At 37.5% G+C, this 26,765-nt stretch overlaps 1 protein-coding gene across 1 annotated transcript in view; it reads left to right on the forward strand.

Moving 5' to 3' along the window:
• The first annotated feature begins 7,975 nt into the window (after nucleotides 1–7,975).
• Nucleotides 7,976–26,765, forward strand: part of CNTLN (centlein) — a 316,478-nt gene continuing 297,688 nt past the window's right edge. Inside the window, exons 1-2 of the mRNA XM_070480550.1 lie at nucleotides 7,976–8,401; nucleotides 14,294–14,382. Coding sequence (XP_070336651.1) covers nucleotides 8,042–8,401; nucleotides 14,294–14,382 — 449 coding nt within the window. The 5' untranslated portion in view covers nucleotides 7,976–8,041. The remainder of the gene's footprint in view (nucleotides 8,402–14,293; nucleotides 14,383–26,765) is intronic.

Genomic DNA, 26,765 nt, shown 5'->3' on the forward strand with positions numbered 1-26,765 from the left:
ATCAAAACAGAGATATTAAACCAGACCACTGGCAATGGAAGAAGAAGACCTTCATGTTTGAGGTGAAGCCAGAGAAACAAAATAGGTGGGAGAGTTGGAATACTTTTGCAATATTGCCTTGAGAGTAAAGAAAATATACAGAAAACACCAAAGACCATGGGTCTATCATGCTGTGTGTTAGGGAGGAGAAACTGAAATACAGGTGAGAAAGCTGAAAAAAAAAAAAAAAAAGTGTTGTCTCATTCCAGTCATGTGTTAAAGAGCCTAAACTATGCAACCTTGTGTATTAAATCAGCTGAGCTTCTCAGGAAATTTGGGGTTGTAATCTAAACTTAGTGAGGTAAGTAAGCTGATAAAAGTTACTCAAAGCAATAGGACATGGCTATTTTTTTTTTTCTCTAGGACAACACCCACACTGAGAGTTAGGACTTAATGGAAATAATTTTAGAAAAGCCTATTATTAGGGGAAAAAGACAGTTATTTAAACAGTTTTGGACTGTTATATCATCATTTAAGATGAAAACGGAAAATTAAATTCTGTTTTTCTAATGCTGCAAGCTCATCCTTTTAGAATTGTGTGAAAATTAAATGAGACAACTGGAACTGAGGATGCCATCCTTGGATACCTATGATCTTAACTTAGAACAGTCTCAGGACTGATCAATAGGTGTAAGGTATCACTCAGATAAAATTGTAGTATAGTCTACCCTCAGTATCCTAGAGGTATTGGTTCCAGGATCCCCCTCGATACCAAAATCTGCTGAAACTCAAGGCCCTTGTATTCTATGAAGTTGTACTTGCATGTAATCATATACGTACTCCTATATACTTTTTTTCATTTATTTTTATTAGTTGGAGGCTAATTACTTTATAATATTGTAGTGGGTTTTGTCATACATTGACATGAATCAGCCATGGAGTTACATGTATTCCCCATCCCGATCCCCCCTCCCACCTCCCTCTCCACCCGATTCCTCTGGGTCTTCCCAGTGCACCAGGCCCGAGCACTTGTCTCATGCACCCAACCTGGGCTGGTGATCTGTTTCACCATAGATAATATACATGTTTCGATGCTGTTCTCTCGAAACATCCCACCCTCGCCTTCTCCCACAGAGTCCAAAAGTCTGTTCTGTACATCTGTGTCTCTTTTTCTGTTTTGCATGTAGGGTTATCATTACCATCTTTCTAAATTCCATATATATGTGTTAGTATGCTGTAATGTTCTTTATCTTTCTGGCTTACTTTGCTCTGTATAATGGGCTCCAGTTTCATCCATCTCATTAGAACTGATTCAAATGAATTCTTTTTAATGGCTGAGTAATATTCCATGGTGTATATGTACCACAGCTTCCTTATCCATTCGTCTGCTGATGAGCATCTAGGTTGCTTCCATGTCCTGGCTATTATAAACACTGCTGCAATGAACACTGCGGTGCACGTGTCTCTTTCAGATCTGGTTTCCTTGGTGTGTATGCCCAGAAGTGGTATTGCTGGGTCATATGGCAGTTCTATTTCCAGTTTTTTAAGAAATCTCCACACTGTTTTCCATAGTGGCTGTACTAGTTTGCATTCCCACCAACAGTGTAAGAGGGTTCCCTTTTCTCCACACCCTCTCCAGCATTTATTGCTTGTAGACTTTTGGATAGCAGCCATCCTGACTGGCGTGTAATGGTACCTCATTGTGGTTTTGATTTGCATTTCTGATAATGAGCGATGTTGAGCATCTTTTCATGTGATTTTTAGCCATCTGTATGTCTTCTTTGGAGAAATGTCTGTTTAGTTCTTTGGCCCATTTTTTGATTGGGTCGTTTACTTTTCTGGAATTGAGCTGGAGGAGTTGCTTGTATATTTTTTAGATTAATCCTTTGTCTGTTGCTTCATTTGCTATTATTTTCTCCCAATCTGAGGGCTGTCTTTTCACCTTGCTTATAGTTTCCTTTGTTGTGCAAAAGCTTTTAAGTTTCATTAGGTCCCATTTGTTTATTTTTGCTTTTATTTCTGAAATTCTGGGATGTGGGTCATAGAGGATCCTGCTGTGATTTATGTCGGAGAGTGTTTTGCCTATGTTCTCCTCTAGGAGTTTGATAGTTTCTGGTCTTACATTTAGATCTTTAATCCATTTTGAGTTTATTTTTGTGTATGGTGTTAGAAAGAGTTCTAGTTTCATTCTTTTACAGGTGGTTGACCAGTTTTCCCAGCACCACTTGTTAAAGAGGTTATCTTTTTTCCATTGTATATCCTTGCCTCCTTTGTCGAAGATAAGTTGACCATAGGTTCGTGGATTTATCTCTGGGCTTTCTATTCTGTTCCATTGATCTATATTTCTGTCTTTGTGCCAGTACCATACTGTCTTGATGACTGTGGCTTTGTAGTAGAGCCTGAAGTCAGGCAGGTTGATTCCTCCAGTTCCATTCTTCTTTCTCAAGATTACTATAGCTATTTGACGTTTCTTGTATTTCCATACAAATTGTGAAATTATTTGTTCTAGTTCTGTGAAAAATACCAAGACACATATTAATCAAATTAACAAAGATCAAACACAAAGAACAAATATTAAAAGCAGCAAGGGAGAAACAACAAATAACACACAAAGGGATTCCCATAAGGATAACAGCTGATCTATCAATAGAAACCCTCCAGGCCAGAAGGGAATGGCAGGACATACTTAAAGTAATGAAAGAGAATAACCTACAACCTAGATTACTCTACCCAGCAAGGATCTCATTCAGATATGAAGGAGAATTCAAAAGCTTTACAGACAAGCAAAAGCTGAGAGAATTCATCACCACCAAACCAGCTCTTCAACAAATGCTAAAGGATCTCTAGACAGGAAACACAGAAAGGTTGTATAAACGTGAACCCAAAACAACAAAGTAAATGGCAACAGGACCATACCAATCAATAATTACCTTAAATGTAAATGGGTTGAATGCCCCAACCAAAAGACAAAGACTGGCTGAATGGATACAAAAACAAGACTCTTATATATGCTGTCTACAAGAGACCCACCTCAAAACAAGAGACACATACAGACTAAAAGTGAATTGCTGGAAAAAAATATTTCACACAAACGGAGAACAAAAGAAAGCAGGAGTCGCAATACTCATATCAGATAAAATAGACTTTCAAATAAAGGCTGTGAAAAGAGACAAAGAAGGACAGTACATAATGATCAAAGGATCAATCCAAGAAGAAGATATAACAATTATAAATATATATGCACCCAACATAGGAGCACCACAATATGTAAGGCAAACGCTAATGAGTATGAAAGAGGAAATTAATAGTAACACAATAGTAGTGGGAGACTTTAATACCCCACTCACAACTATGGATAGATCAACTAAACAGAAAATTAACAAGGAAACACAAACTTTAAATGACACAATGGACCAGTTAGACCTAATTGATATCTATAGGACATTTCACCCCAAAACAATCAACTTCACCTTTTTTTCAAGTGCACACGGAACCTTCTCCAGAATAGATCACATCCTGGGCCATAAATCTAGTCTTGGAAAATTCAAAAAAATGGAAATAATTCCAGTCATCTTTTCTGACCACAGTGCCGTAAGATAAGATCTCAATTACAGGAAAAAAATTGTTAAAAATTCAAACATATGGAGGCTAAATAACACTGTTCTAAATAACCAACAAATCATAGAAGAAATCAAAAAAGAAATCAAAATATGCATAGAAATGAATGAAAATGAAAATACAACAACCCAAAACCTATGGGACACGGTAAAAGCAGTGCTAAGGGGAAGGTTCATAGCGTTACAGGCTTACCTCAAGAAACAAGAGAAAAGTCAAATAAATAACCTAACTCTACACCTAAAGCAAATACAGAAGGAAGAAATGAAGAACCCCAGGGTTAGTAGAAGGAAAGAAATCTTAAAAATTAGGGCAGAAATAAATGCAAAAGAAACTAAAGAGACTATAGCAAAAATCAACAAAGCTAAAAGCTGGTTTTTTGAAATAATAAACAAAATTCCTATATACTTTTAATCATCTCTAGAGTACTTGTAATGTCCAATACAATGTAAATGCTGTGTAAATAGTTGCTGGTGTGTGGCAAATTCAAGTTTTGATCTTTGGAAATTTCTTGAATTTTTTAAAAAAACAAAAACTTTATTTTGGGCTGCACTTGGTCTTTGACGGTGCACTTGGGTTGTCTCTAGTTGTGAGAGTAGGGGCTTCTCATTGTGGTGGCTTCTTCGGTCGCAGTGCACAGGCTCTAGGCGCGCAGGCCTCAGTAACTGCTGCTCGAGGGCTCAGCAGTAGTTGCCTCACAGGCTGTAGAGTGTGGGCTCAGCAGTTGTGGCATGCAGGCTTAGTTGCTGTGGAATTTTCCTGGACCAGGGATTGAACCCGTGTCCTGTGCATTGCAAGGTGGATTCTTAACCACTGGACCACCAGCAAAGTACCTGAATTTCCTTTTTTCCTGAACATTTTTGATCCAATGTTGGTTGAATCTGCAGTGGAACCTGTGGGGGCAAGGGCCAGCATTAATTATAAGAACAATACAATTGTCTTGGTTTACTCTAATTCCTGGATTGGAATTGGTCTTATCATGTCATGGTCCTGACATGATATGCCTGCTATTGATTCAAATGTCACATTGTCACATCCTAGCTTGTGGGGTTCTCTTTTAATGCTGAAGGGGTGATAGCAGGCTATTCTTGATTTAGATCCCTAGGATATGACAAGACCCTAAAAACTGTGATAAATTTCAAAATGATATGAAAGAAATCTATGATAGTTAATATATTACCAATTTCTTGTTGTGGCTTTAAATTTAAATCTGTTGACTAAATAAAGAGTATACCAAATCGATAAAGAAGACAAAAACATGTCTTCAAATTTGGCATTCTTTCTGAAAAACAAGAATTGTAAAAGCTTAGAAATAGCTAATACATTTTCTCTTTTTAAATAGACATTAGATATAAATTTTTAAAATTAAAGTGAGAAGTGCAATTCAAATACCATATTAATTTGCACGTTTTCCTCACTTCCCCAATATTTCACTTATACAGTGGTGATATAGAGAGAATTATGTGTTTCTATAGTTTAATATTCTTCTTCCTCAGCAGATTTTAATATGTACTTCTAAAGAACAGACATCATCACTTTCAAATATTTGAACAGAAAATTCCATTGGAGAAACACTTGATTGTTTTGGACATTTTTATTCATGTATTATTACAGATCTTTAACTTATCTTTCTGAGTTAGAAGTGTTAATATCCAGTGTTTCACAAGTTTCTGTCATTTTAGCAAATAACTAATAGAAGAAAGAACTCCCTATGTATGCTCTGAAAATGTGCAAGTTTCAATTCTTGAAAACTGTCTGCTGGTAAAGTACTATTAACAATTCAATAACAAAAAGACAACCTAATTAATAAATGGACAAAAGGTTTGAATTGACATTTCTCCAAAGAAGATAAATATCTAACAAACACATGAAAACATGATCAATGTCATTAGTCATTAGGGAAATGTAAATCATTATAATCAGTATAATCATTAAAGAAAAAGAAAAATGTTTTTGAAGATGCAGAGAATTTCAAACTCTCATACATTGTTGGTGGGATTGTAAATGGTATAGCCACTGTGGCAAACAGATTGTTTCTCATTAAGTTAAATATAGAATTACCAAATGACTCAACAATTTCACTGTTAGGTATAGACACAAAGTAACTGAAAACAGGTATTCTAATAATAACCTGTATATGAAGTTTCATGGTAGCTCTTCACAGAGGAGCCTGGTGGGTTACAGTCCATGGACTCACAAGGAGTCAGACATTACTGGATAACTAAGCACAGACACACACAAGTGATTCACTTTGCTGTATCCTGAAACTAACACAACATTGTAAATCAACTATACTATGGTAGAAAATTTAAAAACTGTCTAGTCATTGATTCAAATATTATCCTTATTTTGAGTCGACTATATATACTTATCCATTGTTTATAATGGAAGAGATTTCACTGCTTTTCAAAATAATTTTTCTGTATTCAGATGAAATAATGCCCTTCTGAGTGAGTGTCAAATAGCCATGAAAATGTGCATTGACATTGATTTCATGCCAAACATGTGAATCATGTGATTGGGATTCCCATAGACTTAAACTCAGTGAAGTCTCATGTGTTATCATACTAATGCTCTATTTCAAGTGCCAGGTATGGAGTGAAGGTAGGGATCCAAGGCACAGGTTTTAGAGTTAAGTGGATTCATATTCTAGCTTTTCTAATACCAAATGTGGGACTTCAGGCAAGGTAGCATAATTTCTCAAATTTCAATTTCCTTACTAGTAAAATGAGGATAATACCTATTTTACTCTGATGTTGCAAGAACTGAATGAGCATATATAAATGAAAAGTAGTTATTACTGGACTCAGCATATAGTAAATGTTCAGTATGCTAACTACTATTTTAAAAAGAACTTTTGTATTCCCCTCTTTTAAAAGAAAGATTTATTTATATTTGGCTGTGCTGGCTCTTCACTGCTACAAACACTTCTCTAGTTGTTGCAAGCAGGGGCTACTCTCCAGTTGCCTTGCTCGGGCTTCTCATAGCAGTGGCTTCTCTTGCTGCAAAGATCAGGCCCTAGGCACCCAGGCTTCAGGAGTTGTGGCTCCTGGGCTCAGTTGCCCTACAGCAGGAGGGATCTTATTGGACCAACCTGTCCTCTGCATTGGCAGGCAGATTCTTAATCACTAGACCATCAGGGAAGTCCCAGTAACTGGTTTTAAGACAGGATTATATATACTTTTTCTAATGCAATCCTTTTATAAATTTTGTTAAGTACTCACCTTCAGTGGGAAGGAAGTCCAATCATCCTGCCTCAGCAGAATTCTGATTGGGAGGGTGTCTTTTGAGGTGCTGACTAGATTCTGGCATGGAGTGGTAATTCTGATTAAAGGAAGAAGTCATCAGTTAAAGCAGTCACCTCCCTATTTCCACAGTTCTCCCCACCCCACCGCGGCTCTTCAGGTGCTCTGGAATCTTTGCAGCAGAGGGCAGCGATCTAACCTTCCGTAGAACCTGATTCAATGCACATTTCCTTATGAACTCATCACAAGTAGGACGCGTTTCAATGACAGAAAAAGAGGAGGTTATTTCTTATTCAAAGTTGATAAAGAAAGAAAGCAGGAAGGAAGGAAGGGGAAAAAAAGAAGAAAAAAAGAGAATGAACAATAAAGAAAGCTGGCCATTTTTTCTTTAACCACGCTCCAAGTTACTAATTTCAAACTGGTCCGAGGATTCAAACTCTGGAGAATGCGGGTCACACTCACTCTGATATGCAGCCAACTGCTTAAAGAAGTTGACATAAAAAAAGAAAATCATGACTCTTGCAAAACAGAAGACAAAGGTGCACAAGGGATCATAATTCCAATGGGAAACCTGTCCGATAGTCCCAGCTCAACACAAGGCTTTCCACATCTCCTAGACATCAGTCAGCTGGTTGTCAGCTGTACGTAAAGCAGTTTTGCTAAAGGGTGTGAAGAAAACATTTAAGTGTAAAACTTATTCCTTGATCCTCAAGGAGCTTACAACAGCGCTGGAGGGATTAGCCCTGTAACTAACACTCCAGGGCGGTCAATGAAACGTGACAAACGAGTTGGCAAGGGTCTTGAAGGCGGAGGAATTCACAGTTAGGGATCATTTGGGGCTAGGGGCTTGTCAAGAAAGGCTTTAAGAAGTGGGGAGTAAGCTAGGCGCAAAGCTAGCGGCGGGTAGGGTTTTAGATTGACGGGAAGTCGTGGCGTGGTGGGTTGAATATTGACCAGGGCACTCAAGGGTGCGGTGCAGGGCGGACGGGACTGACTCCTCCGGCCCAGGACGCGTGCGCCGCCAACGCTTGCGCCGGGCGCGCGGCCCGTGGGAAGCCAGCCAGGACCCGCGAGCGCGAGACCCCGCGCGCCAAGGCGGGAAAAAGCTGGCGCATGCGCGGCTCGGGGCTTCGGGCTCGCCAGGATGGGGAAGGGGAGGTGGAGTTTCCTAGAGGGAACTTGACCGGTTAGCAGCCGCGGCAATGGCGGCGCGGTCGCCGCCCTCACAGCTCCCTCCGCCCCCGGCGCGACAGTTGGGGCCCTGGTCCCCACGTGTTGGGCGGGGAGCTGTGGCACACGCCGTGCGCAGCGAAACCTCGGGTCTTGAGGGCGCAGCGCGGAGGGGCGTCGTGGACAAAAGCGATTTACCCTGGCGGGGCGAAGAGGGGTCAGAGGGCCAGCGAGGGCCAGCGGGGACAGCTCCGGCTCAGGCTCCCCTCCTCAGCGCGCCCACGGGGTCCATGCGGCTAGAGGGCATCTCGGTAGAGGAGGCGATGGTGACCCGGACGCAGCTGCTGGAGGAAGAGCTGAGCAGCGTAAAGGAGGAGCTGGCCCTGTGTCAGGTATCGAAGTGGCCGCCGGCCTTTCCCCTCCACAGCGGGGCTGGGCCCGCGTCCCTCTCCCTCTGCCTTCGTCTGTGTCGCTGCGCGGGCTTAGGACCCACCCACCTCTGCCCGGCGGCGCTCCGTCCCGGCTCCCACACCCAGCCGGGCCCGCTGCTCGCTGCTGAGGGAGGCGGCCGCTCCCAGCTAGGCGACCTCCGGCGCCCGCCCTTCTCTGGACCTCGGCCGGGTAGGACAGCCTCGGCTGTCCCTGATTTGGTTGGTTTGGTTGCCTTCGCTTGGATCCCACCAAAACGGGCGGACGCACCCCACCGCCCCTAAACTCAAGTTTTCTGTTGTGACTGTAGTGGTACTTGATGCAGTAGGAGTGTAATCCCAGAGTTGAAATGTGGAACAGGAGAGTGGAAGCACTTTTATTAAAATAAAACCCATCGATTGAAGAGCCTGTTTTTAATCATCAGATCCACACTTGCCCTTGTTCTTAAGTAAAACTGAAGTTTTTAAAACAGACCAATAATTTTTAGGGAGTCTCAGTCTGGGAATTTTCACACATAGTAGAGGATGCTAGATATTTATTGACCAACTATGTTAATTCCATATTTCTCTAGTGAGAAATGTTAATTTCATGTCATGTTGCCTGTGAAAAGCATTTACTAAATCAATTACCTTAACATCAGTTTCCAATTATTTGTACAGTTTGTGAATACCAAAGGTGGCTTGAGTACTCAGGTTCAGAAAGTTTTGTATCCTTACCACCATCTCTTTTGTGATTTTACTAGAACCTTTGACAGGATTGGGTGACTAAATGTTGGGAATTTGCTCAACAGTAGATCTTTGAGTCACTCTGTCTTCAAGATAGAACCTATTAAGAACTGCTAAACAGCAAGGTAACTATAAAATATCATAAGTTTAGATTAATAAAAATTCACAGATTTCATTCTCACAGTTAGTTCTATTTGATTCTGTTGCCCCTTTTGTAGGATTTTCCTGACTGGGTCAAGAATGTAAAACCAGAACAGTCTTGTTCAAACAGAAATGTTGTTTAATCACTAAGTTGTATCCAACTCTTTTGCGACCTTTGGGACTGTAGCCCATGGGCTCCTCTGTCCATGGAATTCTCCAGGCAAGAATACTAGAGTGGGTTGACATTTCCTTATCCAGGGGATCTTCCCAACCCAGGGATCGAACCCATGTCTCTTGTGTCTCCTGCATTGCAGACAGGTTCTTTACCACTGGTCCACCTGGGAAGCGCTAAAATTGAATATGTCTTTGTTTAATAAAATAAGGGAGTGTGACTTCTTCCTTTTTAATGTCCCATTTTCAATGTTCTGTTTCTATTCTTTAGTGGTTAAGGAGCATAGGGATAAATAAAAGGCTGACTTGTTTAGTTGCTAAATCACATCTAACTTTTTGCGACTTCATGGACTGTACCTCACCAGACTCCTCTGTCCATGTGTTTTACCAGGCAAGAATATGGAAATGAATTGTGATTTCCTTCTCCGGGGTATCTTCCTGACCCAGGGTTCTAACCCATATCTCTTGTTTGGCAGGCGAATTCTTTACCATCGGGCCACCAGGCAAACCTACCCTTCATCTTGTTAAGTGACTAAATTGTATCTGACTCTTTGCGACCCTGTGGACTGTAGCAAGCCAGGCTCCCATGTCCTTTACTATCTCCTGGGTTTTGCTCAGGTTCACAGCCATTGAGTCAACGATGCTATCTAACCATCTTATCCTCTGCCGACCCCCTTCTCTTTTGCTTTGCGTCTTTCCCAGCATCAGGGTCTTTTCCAGTGAATTAGCTCTTCACACTAGGTGGCCAAAGTATTGGAGCTTCAGCTGCAGCATCAGTCCTTCCAATGAATGAATATTCAGAGTTGATTTCCTTTAGGATCGATAGATTTGATCTCCTTGATGTCCAAGGAACTCTCAAGAGTCTTCTCCAGCACCACAGTTTGAAAGGATCAATTCTTTGGTCCTCAGCCTTCTTTATGGTCCAACTCTCACATCTGTACATGATGATTGGAAAGATCATAGTGTTGACTGTATGTACCTTTGTCGGCAAAGTAATGTCTCTGCTTTTTAATATTCTGTCTAGGTTTGTCATAGGTTTCCTTCTAAGGAGCAAACATCTTTTAATTTCATGGTTGCAGTCACTATCTGCAGTGATTTTATAGCCCAAGAAAAGAAAATCTGTCGCTGCTTCCAGTTTTTCCCCCTCTATTTGCAATAAAGTGATGGAACCAGATACCGTAATCTCAGTTTTTTGAATGTTGAGTTTTAAGCCAGCTTTTCCATATCCTCTTTCACCTTCATCAAGAAGCTCTTAACTTTAAAGATGTGAATCCATGATGAAGGCCTCTGTTACTTTGACAAGCCTTAATTTGAGATAGCTTTGCCTATATCTTCTATACCTTTTCTCCCCCTCCCCTTACTCCATATTTTCCATAGTTGTGTCCTTAACTGGGTAAGGAACTAATATATTTACTTTTGTGACTGCTTTGATTGAGAAATCAGTCTGTCGGAATAGCCCAATGATCCTCTCTCCCAGTCCATTCACTATTATATTCTTTAAAAATGTGACTAGGCAGATGTAAGAATTGAGATGGCCATAGTTGGCCTGAAACAATGGTTCTTGAGGTTTTTAGTATTGACACTTTTAGATGATCATAGGCGTTTCAGTAATGTGAGATGAGGTTGGCAGTAGCCCATACCGTAAAGTTTCAGTCAAGTCATACTCCTGCTCTTTGGGAAACTTGGAAGACATAATAATTGAATTGTTTTATAAAAGGCATTTAAGTAATTAAAGATTCACTTTCATAATTTTCAAATTAGTCCTTCCACTTACTTACTCAAGTAGAAATCACAGTATCCAAGAAGACATAGTATTGACCCTTTGTTTTCCACAACTATCAACAATTGTACCCAAAATAAATTCATTTTATGTGTCACCATAATAGGAATATACACATTCACATACTATCATAAAGAATGTTTTACCCTGTGTGTCATGAACTCTGATATTTTCTTTTGAAATCTATTATTTAAGAAAGTGCTGTTAAATTAATATACTAAATTCATTTCAAGACCGAGTAATGGGTCAAATAGGCAGTTTGGGAAAAAAACCTCTGTTAATTAATTAGTCTCTGGTCATAAGTTGCAGCGTCCTTTAAGTTGTTTTTTTTCCGCACATTTAACTTCAGTTCAGTTCAGTCGCTCAATCGTGCCTGACTCTTTGCGACCCCATGAACCGCAGGACGCCAGGCCTCCCTGTCTATCACCAACTCCCGAAGTTTACCCAAACTCATTTCCATTGAGTTGGTGATGCAATCTAACCATCTCATCCTCTGTCATCCCCTTCTCCTGCCTTCAATCTTTCCCAACATCGGGGTCTTTTCAAATGAGTCAGCTCTTCCCATCAGGTAGCCAAAATCAGGACTGATCTCCTTTAGGATGGACTGGTTGGATCTCCTTGCAGCCCACGGGACTCTCAAAGAGTCTTCTCCAACACCACAGTTCAAAAGCATCAATTCTTCGGCACTCAGCTTTCTTTATAGTTCAGCTCTCACATCCATACATCATCACTGGAAAAACCATAACCTTGACTAGACGGACCTTTGTTGGCAAAGTAATGTCTCTGCTTTTTAATATGCTATCTAGGTTGGTCATAACTTTCCTTCAAAGGAGGAAGCATCTTTTACTTTCATGACTGCAGTCACCATCTGCAGTGATTTTGGAGCCCAGAAAAATAAAGTCTGCCACTGTTTCCACTGTTTCCCCATCTATTTGCCATGAAGTGATGGGACTGAATGCCATGATCTTAGTTTTTTGAATGTTGAGTTTTAAGCCAGCTTTTTCACTCTTCTCTTTCACCCTCATCAAGAGGCTTTTCGGTTCCTTTTTGCTTTTTTCCATTAGGGTATCATTTGCATATCTGAGGTTGTTGATATTTCTGCCGGCAGTCTTGATTCCAGCTTGTGATTCATCCAGTCTGGTATTTCACATGTTGTACTCTGCATAGAAGTTAAATAAACACAGTGATAGTATATAGCCTTGTCATACTCTTTCTCAATTTTGAACCACTCAGTTTTTCCGTGTCTGATTTTAAAAGTTGCTTCTTGACCTGCATACAGATTTCTCAGGAGGTGGTCAGGTGGTCTGGTATTCCTGTCTCTTTAAGAATGTTTCAAAGTTTGTTGTGATCCACACAGTCAAAGGCTTTAGCATAGTCAATTAAGTAGATGTTTTTCTGGAATTCCCTTGCTTTCTGTACCATCCAGTGAAGGTTGGCAATTTGAATCTCTGGTTCCTATACCTTTTCGAAACCTAGCTGGTATATCTGAAACTTGTCTGTTCACACATACTGCTGAACCTAGCTTGGAGGATTTTGGGCATAACCTTACTAGCATGTGGAATGAACACAATTGTATGGTATTTGAACATTCTTTGGCATTGCTTTCTTTTGAACTGGAATGAAAACACTGTTTCCAGTCCTGTGGCCACTGTTGTAGTTTCCCAAATTTGCTGCTCTTAAGTGCAGGACTTTTAACAGCATCATCTTTTAGGGTTTTAAATACCTAAATTGGATTTCCTACATTCCTGTGTCTACATTGGAAGACCTAAGTCAATTTAAAATTTTCAATGACACTTATATTTCATTGGCAGAATTCAGTCACAGAGCCCATAGGTAAGAGAGGCCAGTCTTTTAGTTAACAGCAAAGAGCTAAAATGATTTCTGTCACTAAGAGGAAGGGGAAAATGGATGATGGAGACAGAAATGTATGCCATATAAGTAATCCCAAACAAATAAACCACCAGCAAATATAGTATTATAAAATGAAATGTGATTTGAAAAGCGTTAAACAGGCTAAGCAGTTAGGAGAGACTTGTGGGTTTTGGTGTCTGTAGGGAAGACTTTCTTGAAGAGGTAACATTTAAACAATGTCTTGAGTGAAGTGAAGTAATAATGTTCATGAAAATCTGATAGATGTTGTATGTACGAAGGGCCTGGTATAAGCAGAGCAAGAAGGTTCTTGTGAACAAGAGTGGTAGGTGAGGTTGGAGAGGTGTAAAAAACGCCAGATGGTATGGGATCATGTGGCTTTGATAGAATCTGAATTGTTTTCCTAATGTAACAAATCTATTAGAAGATTTTGAGCTGTCAGGAGCCCATGGGGCTATTGTAGAGAACTAGGCAAGAGGTGGAGTTAACTTACACTAGGATGATGGTGGTGAAAGTATTTAGAATTGGGATATATTTTGCAGGTAAGTCTAATAGGATTTACTAATGGTTTGGATATGAAATGTGAAGAAAGAGAGCAACCAAGATTGACTCCAGATCTTAAGTCTTTGAACATTGAGTAAGTGGTGGGGTTATTTTCTGAGAGGCAGAGAGGGCAGGTTTGTGAGAGAATAGGAAGTCAAGAACTTATTTTGGACAGATTAAATTTGAGGTGCCTATTAACATTTGGCAATATCGAGGACCTTGAAAAGTGATTTCAGCATTATGGTAGGGAGGGAAATCTGACTGGGGAGGTTACAGAGTGAATGGGGATGAGGAAGAAGAGACAGTGATTGTAGGCAACACTTTTAAGGAATTTTGCTGAAAAGGGCAGCTGAAAGGTAGATGAGTAGCTAGAGGACAGTCTCATTTTAGAGCAAATTTACCTTGATATTCAGCATTTCCATGTTTGCACCTTTAAATGTGGGTTACAGGTGTAAGGAATTTTTAAAATTAAGCTTTCCTATTCTACTTTTCAAGAATATGTTTTATAGTTAAAGAACTAGGGGTCAAGTAATTATGTTTTTAAATTTTTTAATTTAAGACAGTATCTTACCTTCTTTGCTGTAGCTGCAAAGCAATGCCTTTAAAATGTCTTTTATTTCTTTAAGGCTGATAAAGAATTTGTATGGTCTTTGTGGAAACGCCTCCAGGTGACAAATCCAGATGTCACACAAGCAGTCAGTTTGGTTGTGGAAAGGTGAGTTACTAAGTTATTTTTCTATTGGTATTTAGTTTATCGAATTTGTTTCTTTTCATTATTAAAATTAACACCCAGCGTTAATCTCCTGAAGAGATTCATTTGATTTCCAAAGGAAAGTTGAGCATGATATTATAATTATTTGTCTTATTTAAAGGTGTGTCAATTTGCTAAGTACAGCTAAGCCTTATCTTCTGCTCATATTCTGACATATTTGGGAAGTTTGCAGGTAAGAGATATAATTATGACCTACACACCGTATGTGTGTGTGTGTGTGTGTGTGTGTGTGTATGTGCATGCGTGTTTTGAGCTTTTTCTGCTCAACTTTAAAAATTGGAGAAGTTCCTGTTGTTTGACTTCAGAGACTGCCCCTTTAGGTACCTTCCTAGACATGATCTTTCCTACACATGGCTCAGTTTTTTTCCCCTAAAATAATTGGAGTGTGTACTTGAGAGCCTGAGATGACCTTGCCGGAATAGAGTAAGTGTTCTGGAATAGGTTGAGAGATTTCACTCAGCACTCTGTATTACTCTGTAGGGGATGCCCAGTCATTTAACTATGGATTATTGGGCCTCTCCTTGGTCATTAGAAACACTGGAGTGATGCTGGGTACTCTTTATCAAACATTTGGTATACAGTAGTCCCATGATACTTACATAGCAATTAAAACACTTGCTTTCCTATTAAATGGATTTCATTACATTTTGTAAATGAGAAGCTAAGCATATGGTTGCCTTTTCCTTTTTCTTTATTGGAATTATGATTATATAATCTGAATATCATTTTATGATAACTTGAACTATATTCACCTTTGGAGTTTCTAGCCCTGGGATCATTCTAACATTGTCTGGAATTTGACTTTGAAAAATCTGTGATACATGCCTATGTCTAACTTTAGCATTCTTGATTATTGTGAACTTTTAAAATAGTTTCTTTTCATGGTCTTGTATGTCTAATTCACCAATCAGTTTTGCCCTTTTGATGATCAGAATTAAGCCTTTTGTTGAAGTACCCTTGTTAGTTCCTAAATCATTCTTGAAATTAAATGTGATCCCTCTCAGTTTCTCTGTTTCTTAGTAGAATAGACCTTTAGAAGATATATTCTTGGGATTTCTTTTGTCATTTCTGTGATTCTTTCATTATCCTTCTGTCCTTTTATTTGTATATATATTTTTACAACTTTCTAAAGCTATTCTTAATTTCCCCTTTATTCTTGGTTGAGACAGAAACAATAAAATAAAATAATTTTAGGCCATTTTTCTCATTCTTTAAGATTTTTATTTTTCGCATTTTATATATAATATATGGTCACATAATTTATAAATAAATATACATATATGTTTTGGGGTGAGTACTCAGAAGCCTTTTGCTCATAACATAGGTAATGGGAAATTTTGGAGGTTATTGCTTTACAGCCATGATCTTCAAAACTTTATATTTTGAGAATTTATTAAAATGCAGATGTTCAAGCTGGATTTAGCAAAGTTAGAGGAACCAGAGATCAAATGGCCAACATCCGCTGGATCATGGAAAAAATCAAGAGCGTTCCCGGAAAACATATACTTCTGCTTTATTGACTACGCCAAAGCCTTTGACTATGTAGATCACAACAAACTGTGGAAAGTTCTTTAAGAGATGAGAATACCAAACCACCTTACCTGGCTCCTGAGAAATCTGTATGCAGGTCAAGAAGCGACACTTAGAACTAGACATGAAACAGGAGATTGGTTCCAAATCAGGAAAGGAGTACGTCAAGGTTGTATATTGTCACCGTGCTTATTTAACTTATATACAGAGTACATCATGTGAAATGCTGGGCTGGATGCAGCACCAGCTGGAATATAGATTGCCGGGAGAAATATCAATAACCTCAGATATGCAGATGACACCACACTTATGGCAGAAAGCAAAGAAGAACTAAAGAGCCTCTTGATTAAAGTGAAAGAGGTGAGTGAAAAAGTTGGCTTAAAGCTCAACATTCAGAAAACTAAGATCATGGCATCTGGTCCCATCACTTCATGGGAAATAGATGGGGAAACAGTGGAAACAGTGTCAGACTTTATTTTTTTGGGCTCCAAAATCACAGCAGATGGTGATTGCAGCCGTGAAATTAAAAGACACTTACTCCTTGGAAGGAAAGCTATGACAAACCTAGACAGCATATTAAAAAGCAGAGATATTACTTTGCTAAAAAAGGTCCGCCTAGTCAAGGCTATGGTTTTTCCAGCGGTCATGTATGGATGTGAGAGTTGGACTATAAAGAAAGCTGAGCGCCGAAGAATTGATGCTTTTGAACTGTGGTGTTGGAGAAGACTCTTGAAAGTCCCTTGGACTGCAAGGAGATCCAACCAGTCCATCCTAAAGGAGATCAGTCCTGGGTATTCATTGGAAGGACTGGTGCTGGAGCTGAAGCTCCAATACTTTGGCCACCTGATGCAAAGAGCTGACTCACTGGAAAAGACCCTGATGCTGGGAAAGATTGAAGGTGGCAGGAAAAGAGGGCAACAGAGGATGAGATGGTTGGATGGCATCACTGACTCGATGGACATGAGTTTGAATAAGCTCCAGAAGTTGGTGATGGACAGGGAGGCCTGGCATGCTGCAGTTCATGGGGTTGCAAAGAGTCGGACATGACTGACTGACTGAATTGAACTGATTAAAATGCAAGAGGAGACCCAGGAGTCTTTAAGCTTTCCAGGTAATTCTGATGTCCATAGATCATATGAGTAGATACCTTGGAATTCAAATTGACCTTTAAAATTGGAAACCTGTAATTTGCATTTCTAATTTTATAATTACATAAATATTTCTTTCCTTGAGAACTATGTAATATGTTTGGACTTGATATGGGAAATAGTATGATTAAAGAAAGAATATTCTAAGTATCAATGTCAAATAGAATTTTTTTTTAGAGTCCATTAAGTACCCAAATTTTGCTACATTCAAGTCATTTTATATTTGTGCCTTGGTCTTCCTAGACATTTTTTCTCCCTGGTATTCCTAATTGCTTTTCTTTTCTAGTAGTTCTTACCATAAAGAATGTCAGTGTTCAAACATTTAAGTGGTAGACTGAAGACATTCTTCTTTGGGCCCTTTGGTTTATGGTATGAATTTTGGCCAGTTGGTTTTTAAACCTACTCATAGCTGTCATCTAGGATTTCTTTTTATTGTACTCCTGAGCTAGTTCCAGAGTTTCTAGAATCCCACATCTTTTTTCTTTTGTTGGATTATATTTTTGAAGTTTTTTTTTCTTAGGAGGGATGCATAAGTGGTTCATTTTCTGACTCCTTATATGCCCAAAATGTCTTTCTTTTTTACTTATGATGTTTGATCGATACTTTAGCTGAACATAAATTTTAAGTCCATCTAATTTCCCTCAGATTTATTTAAAGTATAGCAGTGGTGTTATCAAGTGTATTTGTGATCCCAGTGCAAGTGAGATTCTTATTTCTTTCTAGGTAGCTTGCTTGAAGCTTTTAGGATTCTCTCTATATATTTTAAAATTTCAGTGTTGTTTATTAATTTGAATCTCTTAAAAATTCAGAATTCTCAGCCTTTGTGGGGTTCTTTCAACATCAAGACTTAAGATTTTATTTTAATTGAAGAAAAATATGATTCTTATATTTTCCTCCTTGTCTGTTCTTTTCTTCACACTCTTAGAGGTTGGACCTTCTGGACTTGGCCTTCTTTTCTATCTTATTTTCCATCTTTTAATTTTATCTCCTGAGTAGTTTTATTATGTTTTATTGTATCAATATTTAGATGTTTTTTAATTTTAGAAGTCAAATTTTTATTTCTAAGGGTTTTCTTATTTGATTTTTACTTTTTCATAAGTCTTCTTTAAAAGAATAACTTTTTAATCTTTCTGATTATAATTTTTAAGTTCTTTTCTGTTTCTGACATAATCTTTATTTCCTGTTGGGTAACTGTTATTCCTTCTTTTTTACTTTAATGCTGATGGTTTCCTTCAAGTGTATGGTTCTTTACTGTCACATTTTTGTGTGAAATTATAAATTGCGTAATGTAGAAATGTTGCTTTTAATGAATTTACTTTGCATTTTTCTATATTTGTTTACCAAAATGTTTCTCCTCTGAATGAGAAGATTGACTGTGGATATTGTGTAAGAGAAGGGAGGGGACTATCAACAGGCTTTCCTGAGGGATGTATCACAAATGGGCTTCTCTATACAGGGTGAAAAATAGACTCATTCCCTTTTCAGATTGTATTGTTTGTCCCCACACCATAGTGGGAATCTTTTGCAGGAACATGGTTCTTTTGAGTAGTCTTGGGCCATTTATTGTAGGCAAATATTGTAGGTAGCTCTTCTGAACATGGATGAATGGGAAGCCCAGATTTTTGATGAATGGTTCTTTAGTTAGTCATCTTGATTCTGTACTTACTAATTGGGTAATTAGAGCCTCTCTGGGCCTCTTCCAGAAAAACTAGCTTCCTCTTCCATTATAGACACTGTGTAGATTTTGATTTTTCTCTTCTGGATTTGGCTCTGTGAGTCCATCCTTCTGTTGGTCAGATATTTGTCCATTTTGGACCCCTCTACTTATTTCCAGGCTAGGAGACTCAAGGCAGTGTGATTTAGGCATGTCAGTGCCATGTGGTTCATTTTTTTCAAGAGGAATATAATTACCATTTTCTTCAAGAGAAGATAGTATTTTTAGAATTATAATATCTTTTATTTTAATATGTCATCTTATTTAACCAGTATTTTACTGTACATTATGGTTACTTTATTTTTAAAAAAATTTTATCATGATCTTTCATGATGAATGGCCTTGTGGATAAAGTTTTATCTACAAGGATAAATGGTGTTAACCAGTGGTGCTACTGACACAGTAGATGAAGGTGGGAAATGCTAAACATCCTGTATTAAATAGGACACTCTTGCTCAATTAAATAACCCTTGGAGATATTGGGTGTTCATTCCGGACCACTGTTGTAAAGTGAATAGTGAAATAAAGTGAGTCACACCAGTTATTTGTTTTCAAGTGTATATAAAAGTTATGTTTATACTATACTGTAGACTGTTAAGTGCACAACAGCATTATATCTAAAAATAATTACATAATTTAAAAATATTGCTAAAAAATGCTCTCATCTGAGCTTTCAGTGAGTTATACACTTTTTGCAGTAGTGACATCAAAGATCACTCACTGATCACAGATCATCGTAACAAATATCATAATAATGAAAAAGTCTGACATATTGTGAGAATTACAAAAATGTGACAGAGAGATGTTCAGTTAGTGTTGTTGGAAAAATGGTGCTGGTATATTTGTTTGATGAAGGGTTTCCACAGACCTTCAATTTGTAAAATGCAGTATCTGGGAAGCACAGTAAATAAAGTTCAATAAAATGAGTTATGCCTGTACTGCGTCAAATGCCCTTGGTCCCCTTTTGGAAAAATGCTTGTCAGTATTTCTTTTTTTTTTTTTTTTAACCTTTTTGGTACTATATTTTATTCCCTAGAAAACTTTTTGATGAGGTGTCTGTATACATTTTTTTGGGTGCACAGGTTTTACTTTTTATTATGGAAAATTTTAATTTGATGTAAAGGCAGAGAAAATACATTAATGATCTCCCACATTTATTCATCACCCAGCCTGAACAGTTGTCGGCACATGACCAGTCTTGTTTCACCTGTAAACTTCTGCTTCCTTTCTGCTGCTCTACCACTGATGGATTATTTTGAAGGAAATTCCAGACATCATGTTATGTTACCCACAATTACATTGGTGTTTACAGTCAGTTCTTTTTATTCACAGGAGAGCTAATGACTGATGGTACTATAACTCATGCCTGAACATGGTTTGTCTAACACAGTCTTTTCTCTATAAGCAAGTCACAGCCTTCTTGCACTTCATCACTGTGCTTGGTGGTCATTTGAATCAGCAAAATCGTCAACAAAGGGCAAAAATGTGGAAAATGTGGTACTAAATAGACCATGTGACGAATACTTGTTTACACTATGAGAGCTGAAACAAGAAGACAGAGTGTTCCCTTGTTTGACTTCAGTTGGGAACATGTGGTTCAGGTGACTTAAATTTTTCACTACTTTGTACATGTCTGCAAATGACTGAAAAAGTGCCTGGGTATTGATTTTACACTTACAAGTTAAGTTTTAGTAAGTAGGAAAGTTCACAAGTTCTGGATATTTGAATAAGTATTGACTCTATCTCTAAAAGATAAACCTTTTAAAAAATATAACCATGAAATCTTTTTCATACTTAGAATTCTATAATTATTCTCTAATATAATCAAATATCCAGTTTTCAGATTTCTCCAGCTTTCTCACTTTTCTTTTGAAAGGTGGTTTGTTCCTATGAGGATTCAAACATAAGTCTACCCACTGAACATATGGGTTCCTTCTCCTTCTCTCTCCTTTTCTTTGCAGTTTATTTTTGGAATAAGTTGGGTTGTTTATCCTGTAGAGTTTTCCACATTCTGGATTTTTCTGATTGTAATCTTTTTTACTCTCTAATTATCATAAATTTGTAATGAGACCTAAAGGTTTATTCAGTTTCAGGTTTGATGTTTTGGCAAAGAAGTCTTCTTTGGTGAAATATGATTCTTTCTACCTCACATCGGGAGACACACAGTATATTATTCAAATCTCTCTTTTTTTTTTGCATTGTTGTGATTGATCACTGGATTGTATTTCTTTAGTCTAGAACAGCCTATCTTCTTCTCTTAATGGGTCAGTTTGGGTGATATTGCCATCTTAACAATGTTACAGCTTTCTATATTATGAACATGAAATGTGTTTCCAGTTATTTATATCCTCTAAAATTTCTTGAAATAATGTTTTATAGTTTTAGAGTATGTTTGAAACTTTTTTGATAACTTTATTCCTTAATATTTTATTCTTCCTGATTTTAAGTGGAATTGTTTTCTTAAGTTTGTTTTCAGATTGTTCAGTGTAATTGTATAGATTACAATTGATTTTTTTTAATATTGATTGCATATCCTGCAAGTGTGCTGAGCTCATTTTTCAGTTCTAATTTTTTTGGGTAGATTCCTTAGGATTTTCTACTTACAAGATCATGTAATCTGCAAATAGAAATAGTTTTGTTTCTTTTATCCCAAACTTGATGCCTTTTGTTTCTTTCTCTTGGCTACTTACCCTGGTTAGAACTTCAATACGTTGTTGAGTTGAAGTGGCCAGAGCAGACAACTTTGTCTTACTCACAATCATAGGGAGAAAGCACCCAGTCCTTCACCACTAACTATAAAATTATATGTCAGTTTTTCATAGGTGTCCTTTAGCAAGTTTAGGAAGTTCCCTTCTATTCCTAGTTTTTTAAGTGTTTTTATTATGAAAGGTAGTTGAATTTTGTCAAATATATCTTCTGTATCTATTGATATGATTGTGTGATTTTTGTTTCATATTTTAGTGATATGATTTATATGATAATTGATTTTCAAATATGAAACAACCCTTACATTCCTGGAATAAATTCCACCTAGTCATGGTTTATAATTCTTTAAATATGTTGTTGAATTTTGTTTGCTAGTATTTGTTTAGAACTTTCGCATGTGTATTGATGAGAGATATTAGTCTGTAGTTTTCTTTATGTTTCTGTGTGGTTTTTTTTTGTATCAGGGTAATACTGGCTGTATGAAATGGGTTGGGAAATACTCTCTTCTATTTTTTGGAAATTTTTTTTTTTTTTTTTTAAGAATTGATATTAATTCTTTTTTCAATGTTTGGTAGAATTCAGGGGTGAACCCATCCCGGCCTGGACTTTTGTTTGTGGGTAATTTTTTAAAAAATTACAATTAGAATTTCTTTACTTATTACAGGTCAACTCAGTATTTTATTTTACTTTTGGTATTTGTGTTTTTCTAGGAATTCACCTATTCCTTTTAAGTATCTAATTTGCTGGCATATAATTTTTCACAGTATTCCTTTATAATGCTTTTTATTTTTGTTAGGTTAGTGGTAATAGATCCTTTTTTTTATTTTCAATTCTGATAGTTTGAGGCTTATTTCTTTTTAATATTGTCAGTATAGCTAAAGATTTGTCAGTTTTGTTGATCTTTTCAAGGAACCAGCTTTTGGTTTTCATCCATTTTCTGCTGTTGTTCTGTTGCTAAGTCGTGGCTGACTCTTTGCAACCCCATGGACTGCAGCACGCCAGGCTTTCCTGTCTTTCAGTATTACCCAGAGTTTGCTCAAACTCATGTCCATTGAGTTGGTGATGCTATTTAGCCATCTTATCCTCTGTTGCCCTCTTCTCTTCCTGCCCTCAGGCTTTCCTGACATCAGGGACTTTTTCCAGTGAGTCAGCCCAGGTGGCCAAAGTATTAGTGCTTCTGTATTATTTTTCTATTCTCTGTTTCATGAATTTCTTCTCAAATCTTTATTTCTTACTTCCAATTGCTTTAGGCTTAATTTGCTCTTACTTTTCCAGTGTCTTATGGTAGAATATTAGGTTACTGATTTCAGCTCTTTCTTCTAGCTTAATATAGGATATTTATAGCTATAAATTTTTCTCCAAGCACAGTTTTAGCTGTATCCCATATATTTTGATACTTTGTGCCTTCATTTTTGCTCATCTTAAAGTATTTTTTGATTTACCTTTTGATTTCCTCTTGACCCTTTTTAAAAATAGTATTAAAAAATAGTATTTTGTTTAATTTCCACACATTTGTATTTTCATTTGATTTCTAATTTTATTTCATTGTGGTCAGAGAACATACTTTGTATTATTTTTATCTTTTTACATTTATTGAGTTAAAAAAAATAGTCTTAACATGATTTATCCTGAGAATGTTCCTTATACACTTGAAAATTGTATAAATTTAACTGTCATTTTTTAGAGGAGTATCTAATGATGTTTGCAAGGTCTGGTTTGTAGTGTTGCTGAGGTCTTGTATTTTCTTGTTGATCTTCTGTCTACTTGTCTATCTGTTATTGAAAGTGGGTATATTGGTATTCTCCAGAGAAACAGAACCAAAAGGACGTGTGTGAGTATATATATAGAAAAAGACTTATTATAAAGAACTGGCTTACATGATTTTGGAGACTGGCATGTCCACATCTGCAGTATGATCAGTTTGAGACTAGGAAAGTTGATGGTGTAGATAAAGGCAATCTCTGGAGATTTCTTGTTCAGGAAGGCTGGTCTTTTTATTCTGTTTAGGCCTTCAACTGATTGGATAAAGCCTACTTACATTATGATGGGTATTATGCTTATTTAGAGTTCACCAATTTAAATGTTAATCTCATCCAAAAATGCCCTCCAAGTTGACATTAACCATCATGGTGGCTATTGAAGTCTCCAACTATTATAATTGAATTGTCCATTTCTTATTTCATATCTGTCATTTTTGCTTCATGCATTTTAATCCACTGTTATTAAGTACATATGTGTTTATAAATGTTATATCTTCCTGATGGATTGACTCTGTCAGGAACCTGTTACAAAATGTGCCTCTTTTTTAGTGACTTTTTTGCTTAAAGTTTATTTTGTCTGACATTAGTGTAGTTACTCCATCTTTCTTGTGGTTGGTATTTGCCTATGTCTTTTCTCATTCTTTACTTTCAATGTATTTACATCTCTGAATCTTTCTTTTGTATTAAGTGAATATTTTCTAATAAAGCATTTTAATTTCTTTATTTTTTCACTGTATTTTTTTGAGATTTTTAAAAAAATCATTGCTTTAGGATTTACGGTATATATCTTAACAAATCAGGTCAGGCTTAGCCAAGCTTATTTCCAGTGATATATAGAAATATTACTGAAATACAGCTATATTCTCTTTAATCCCTTTTTGTGGTATTGTTATACATATTATCTACTAATATTACAAACACAGCAATGCATTATTACAATTATTGCTTTATTATTTGTAGTCATTTCCTTAGCCCAATAAAACTTTGCTACTACCTACCTCATTTATGCTGTTGTTGGCAATTATATTACACATGATACATTTTTATATGTTTTGAGCCTATGAGTACATTATATACCTATTACTTTAAGCAATTGTTTTCCAAACTAGTTAAGAGAATAAAGTAGAAAGAAATGTACTTTAAAATGATTTTTTATTATAATTATATAATTACCTTTCCCAGTAAATGTTTGTTTTCACATGTGGATTCAAGTTATGGTCATCCCTCAATATCCACTGGGGGCTGGATCCTGGAACCCCTAGATACCTAAAGTCTAGGATCCTTAAGTCTTTTGCATAAAATGGTATATATTTGCATATAACCTATGCATATCCTCTTAAAGTTTAAATCTTCAACATCTCTAGATTACTTATAATACTTAGTGCAATGTAAATGCTATGTAAATACTTGCATATATAATGTAAATTAAATGTAAATAGTTGCCAGCATATGGCACATTTGAGTTTTGCTTTTTAGAACTTCCTGAAAAAAATTTTTTTACAGCTACTTTTGAGTCGCAGTTGATTGATTCTGTGGATGTGGTAACCATGGTTCTGGATGGCTGACTGTACTGCCTTGGGTCACTTGGTTCTTTTACAATTTCTTTCTCTTTCTGATTTTCTCTATTTGATGTGATATTGTTATGATATCTTTCTTTACTTTTAAAACCATGGTTTCTTTAGTTTTATGAACATATTTATAATAATGGCTACTGTGAAGCCTTTTTTCTTTTTTCCAAATGTGGTCACTCTCCCAGATAGTTTCTTGTTGTCTGCTTTTCTTCTTAGTGTGTGGGTGATGTTTTCCTGTTTTTTGCATGAGAATTTTTTGATGGAAAGTGAATATTTGAGATATTATATTGTAGAAAATTTGGTTACTGTTCTCCTTCACCCTTTTTCTCCAAACCTGTTTATTTAATTGGTGACCAATTGGATTATGTTAGTAAAGTCTATTTCCCCTTCCACAGTGTTAAGTCTCTGATGTTGCTTTTAAGGAGCATGCAGCTTTGGAGAAGGAAATGGCAACCCATTCCATTATTCCTGCCTGGACAGTCCCATGGACAGACAAACCTGGCAGGCTACAGTCCATGGGGTCACAAGAGTCGGACACAACTAAGCGACTAAACCACCACTAGCTTTGGGTATGCTTACAGTAATCCTAGCATGACAGTGATTTTGGTTCTCCTCTTTTTTTTACCACAACCAGCCTTCACCAGTTGGTGGCTTCACTAATTGGTGGCTGATCGCTCAATTGTTTTCAACAGTGCCCTAGGACATAAAATGCTTTACAAACCAATGTAATCAAATTGTGCCTCCTTTGATATTTCTGAGTCAGTGTTTGATATTATTATTTTTGACCCTTGAAGGACTTGTTTCATCCTTATTCCTCTCCTGCAAATAAGGAGGCTTACAATTTAGCCTGTATCTTAACTCTCCTTCCAGTTGTTTTTACCATAACCTACATTCTTCTTGAGAGTGCCTCTAGACTTGAACTTCTTCACACTGTGTTGCAAATGAAGTCACTTCCCTTTGGGAAGAGATTAGGATTGCATACTTTGTATTCTGCCTCTCCACCCCATATTTCCAACCAGGCAAAATCTGAGCCAGGCCTCTGGAGGTGGAACAGTATCATGCTTCTCTGAGTGGCACCTCCATTCTGTGTGCTGATTTCAGTAATCTTAGGTTCTCTTGACTTGCCTCTCCTGTTGTAGAACCACTGTATCATAAGCTGGGGCAAGGGTGTTTGGGTCTCCAGTATTCTCGGTGCTCTGCACCTGAGATAGAATCTTTATTCCACAGACAGATGCTGAACAGAGAATGGAGCCTTCATCACTCAACTGCACTTGCCTGGGATTTGTCTGTAGCCATAGTTACCTATGTGTTAGGGAGCGGAGGATGAGAAATGGTGATATCTTTCTCCTCCTGGGAAGAAAAATTCTCTGACTGGGAACTTGGAGAAAATAGAGTCTTGTTGTCTTGGCTGTATCAGTGTGGAGTAGACTCTTCACCTTCCTGAGCTGGGAGGGTAGAGGGGAGGAAATGGTCTCAGTTCAGATACCATGTGTGTGCTTAGTCTCTCAGTCGTGTCCAGCTCTTTGCCACACCATGGACTGTAGCCTACCAGGCACCTCTGTCCATGGGGATTCTCCAGGCAAGAATACTGGAGTGGGTTGCCATGCCCTTGTCCAGAGGAACTTCTCAACCCAAGGATTGAACCGAGGTCTCCTGCATTGCGGGATGATTCTGTACCATCTGAGCCACCAGGGAAGCCTTCAGTTACCATAAGATGTTTTAAATAATTTTTTTTTTTTCCCAGTAGCTTTCACCGGTATCACTAGGTAGTAGGTCAGCAGAGCTCCTCAAACTGTCATGTGAGAAGTTGATCTCCCAGTGTTTGTTCTTTTGGGCTGCTAAATTTCGGGGTAATTTGTTATCTAGCTATAGAAGGCTTATATACCAGATCAGAAGA

The sequence above is a fragment of the Odocoileus virginianus genome, chromosome 18 (assembly GCF_023699985.2).
Source record: "Odocoileus virginianus isolate 20LAN1187 ecotype Illinois chromosome 18, Ovbor_1.2, whole genome shotgun sequence".
In the NCBI taxonomy this organism is placed as follows: domain Eukaryota; kingdom Metazoa; phylum Chordata; class Mammalia; order Artiodactyla; family Cervidae; genus Odocoileus; species Odocoileus virginianus.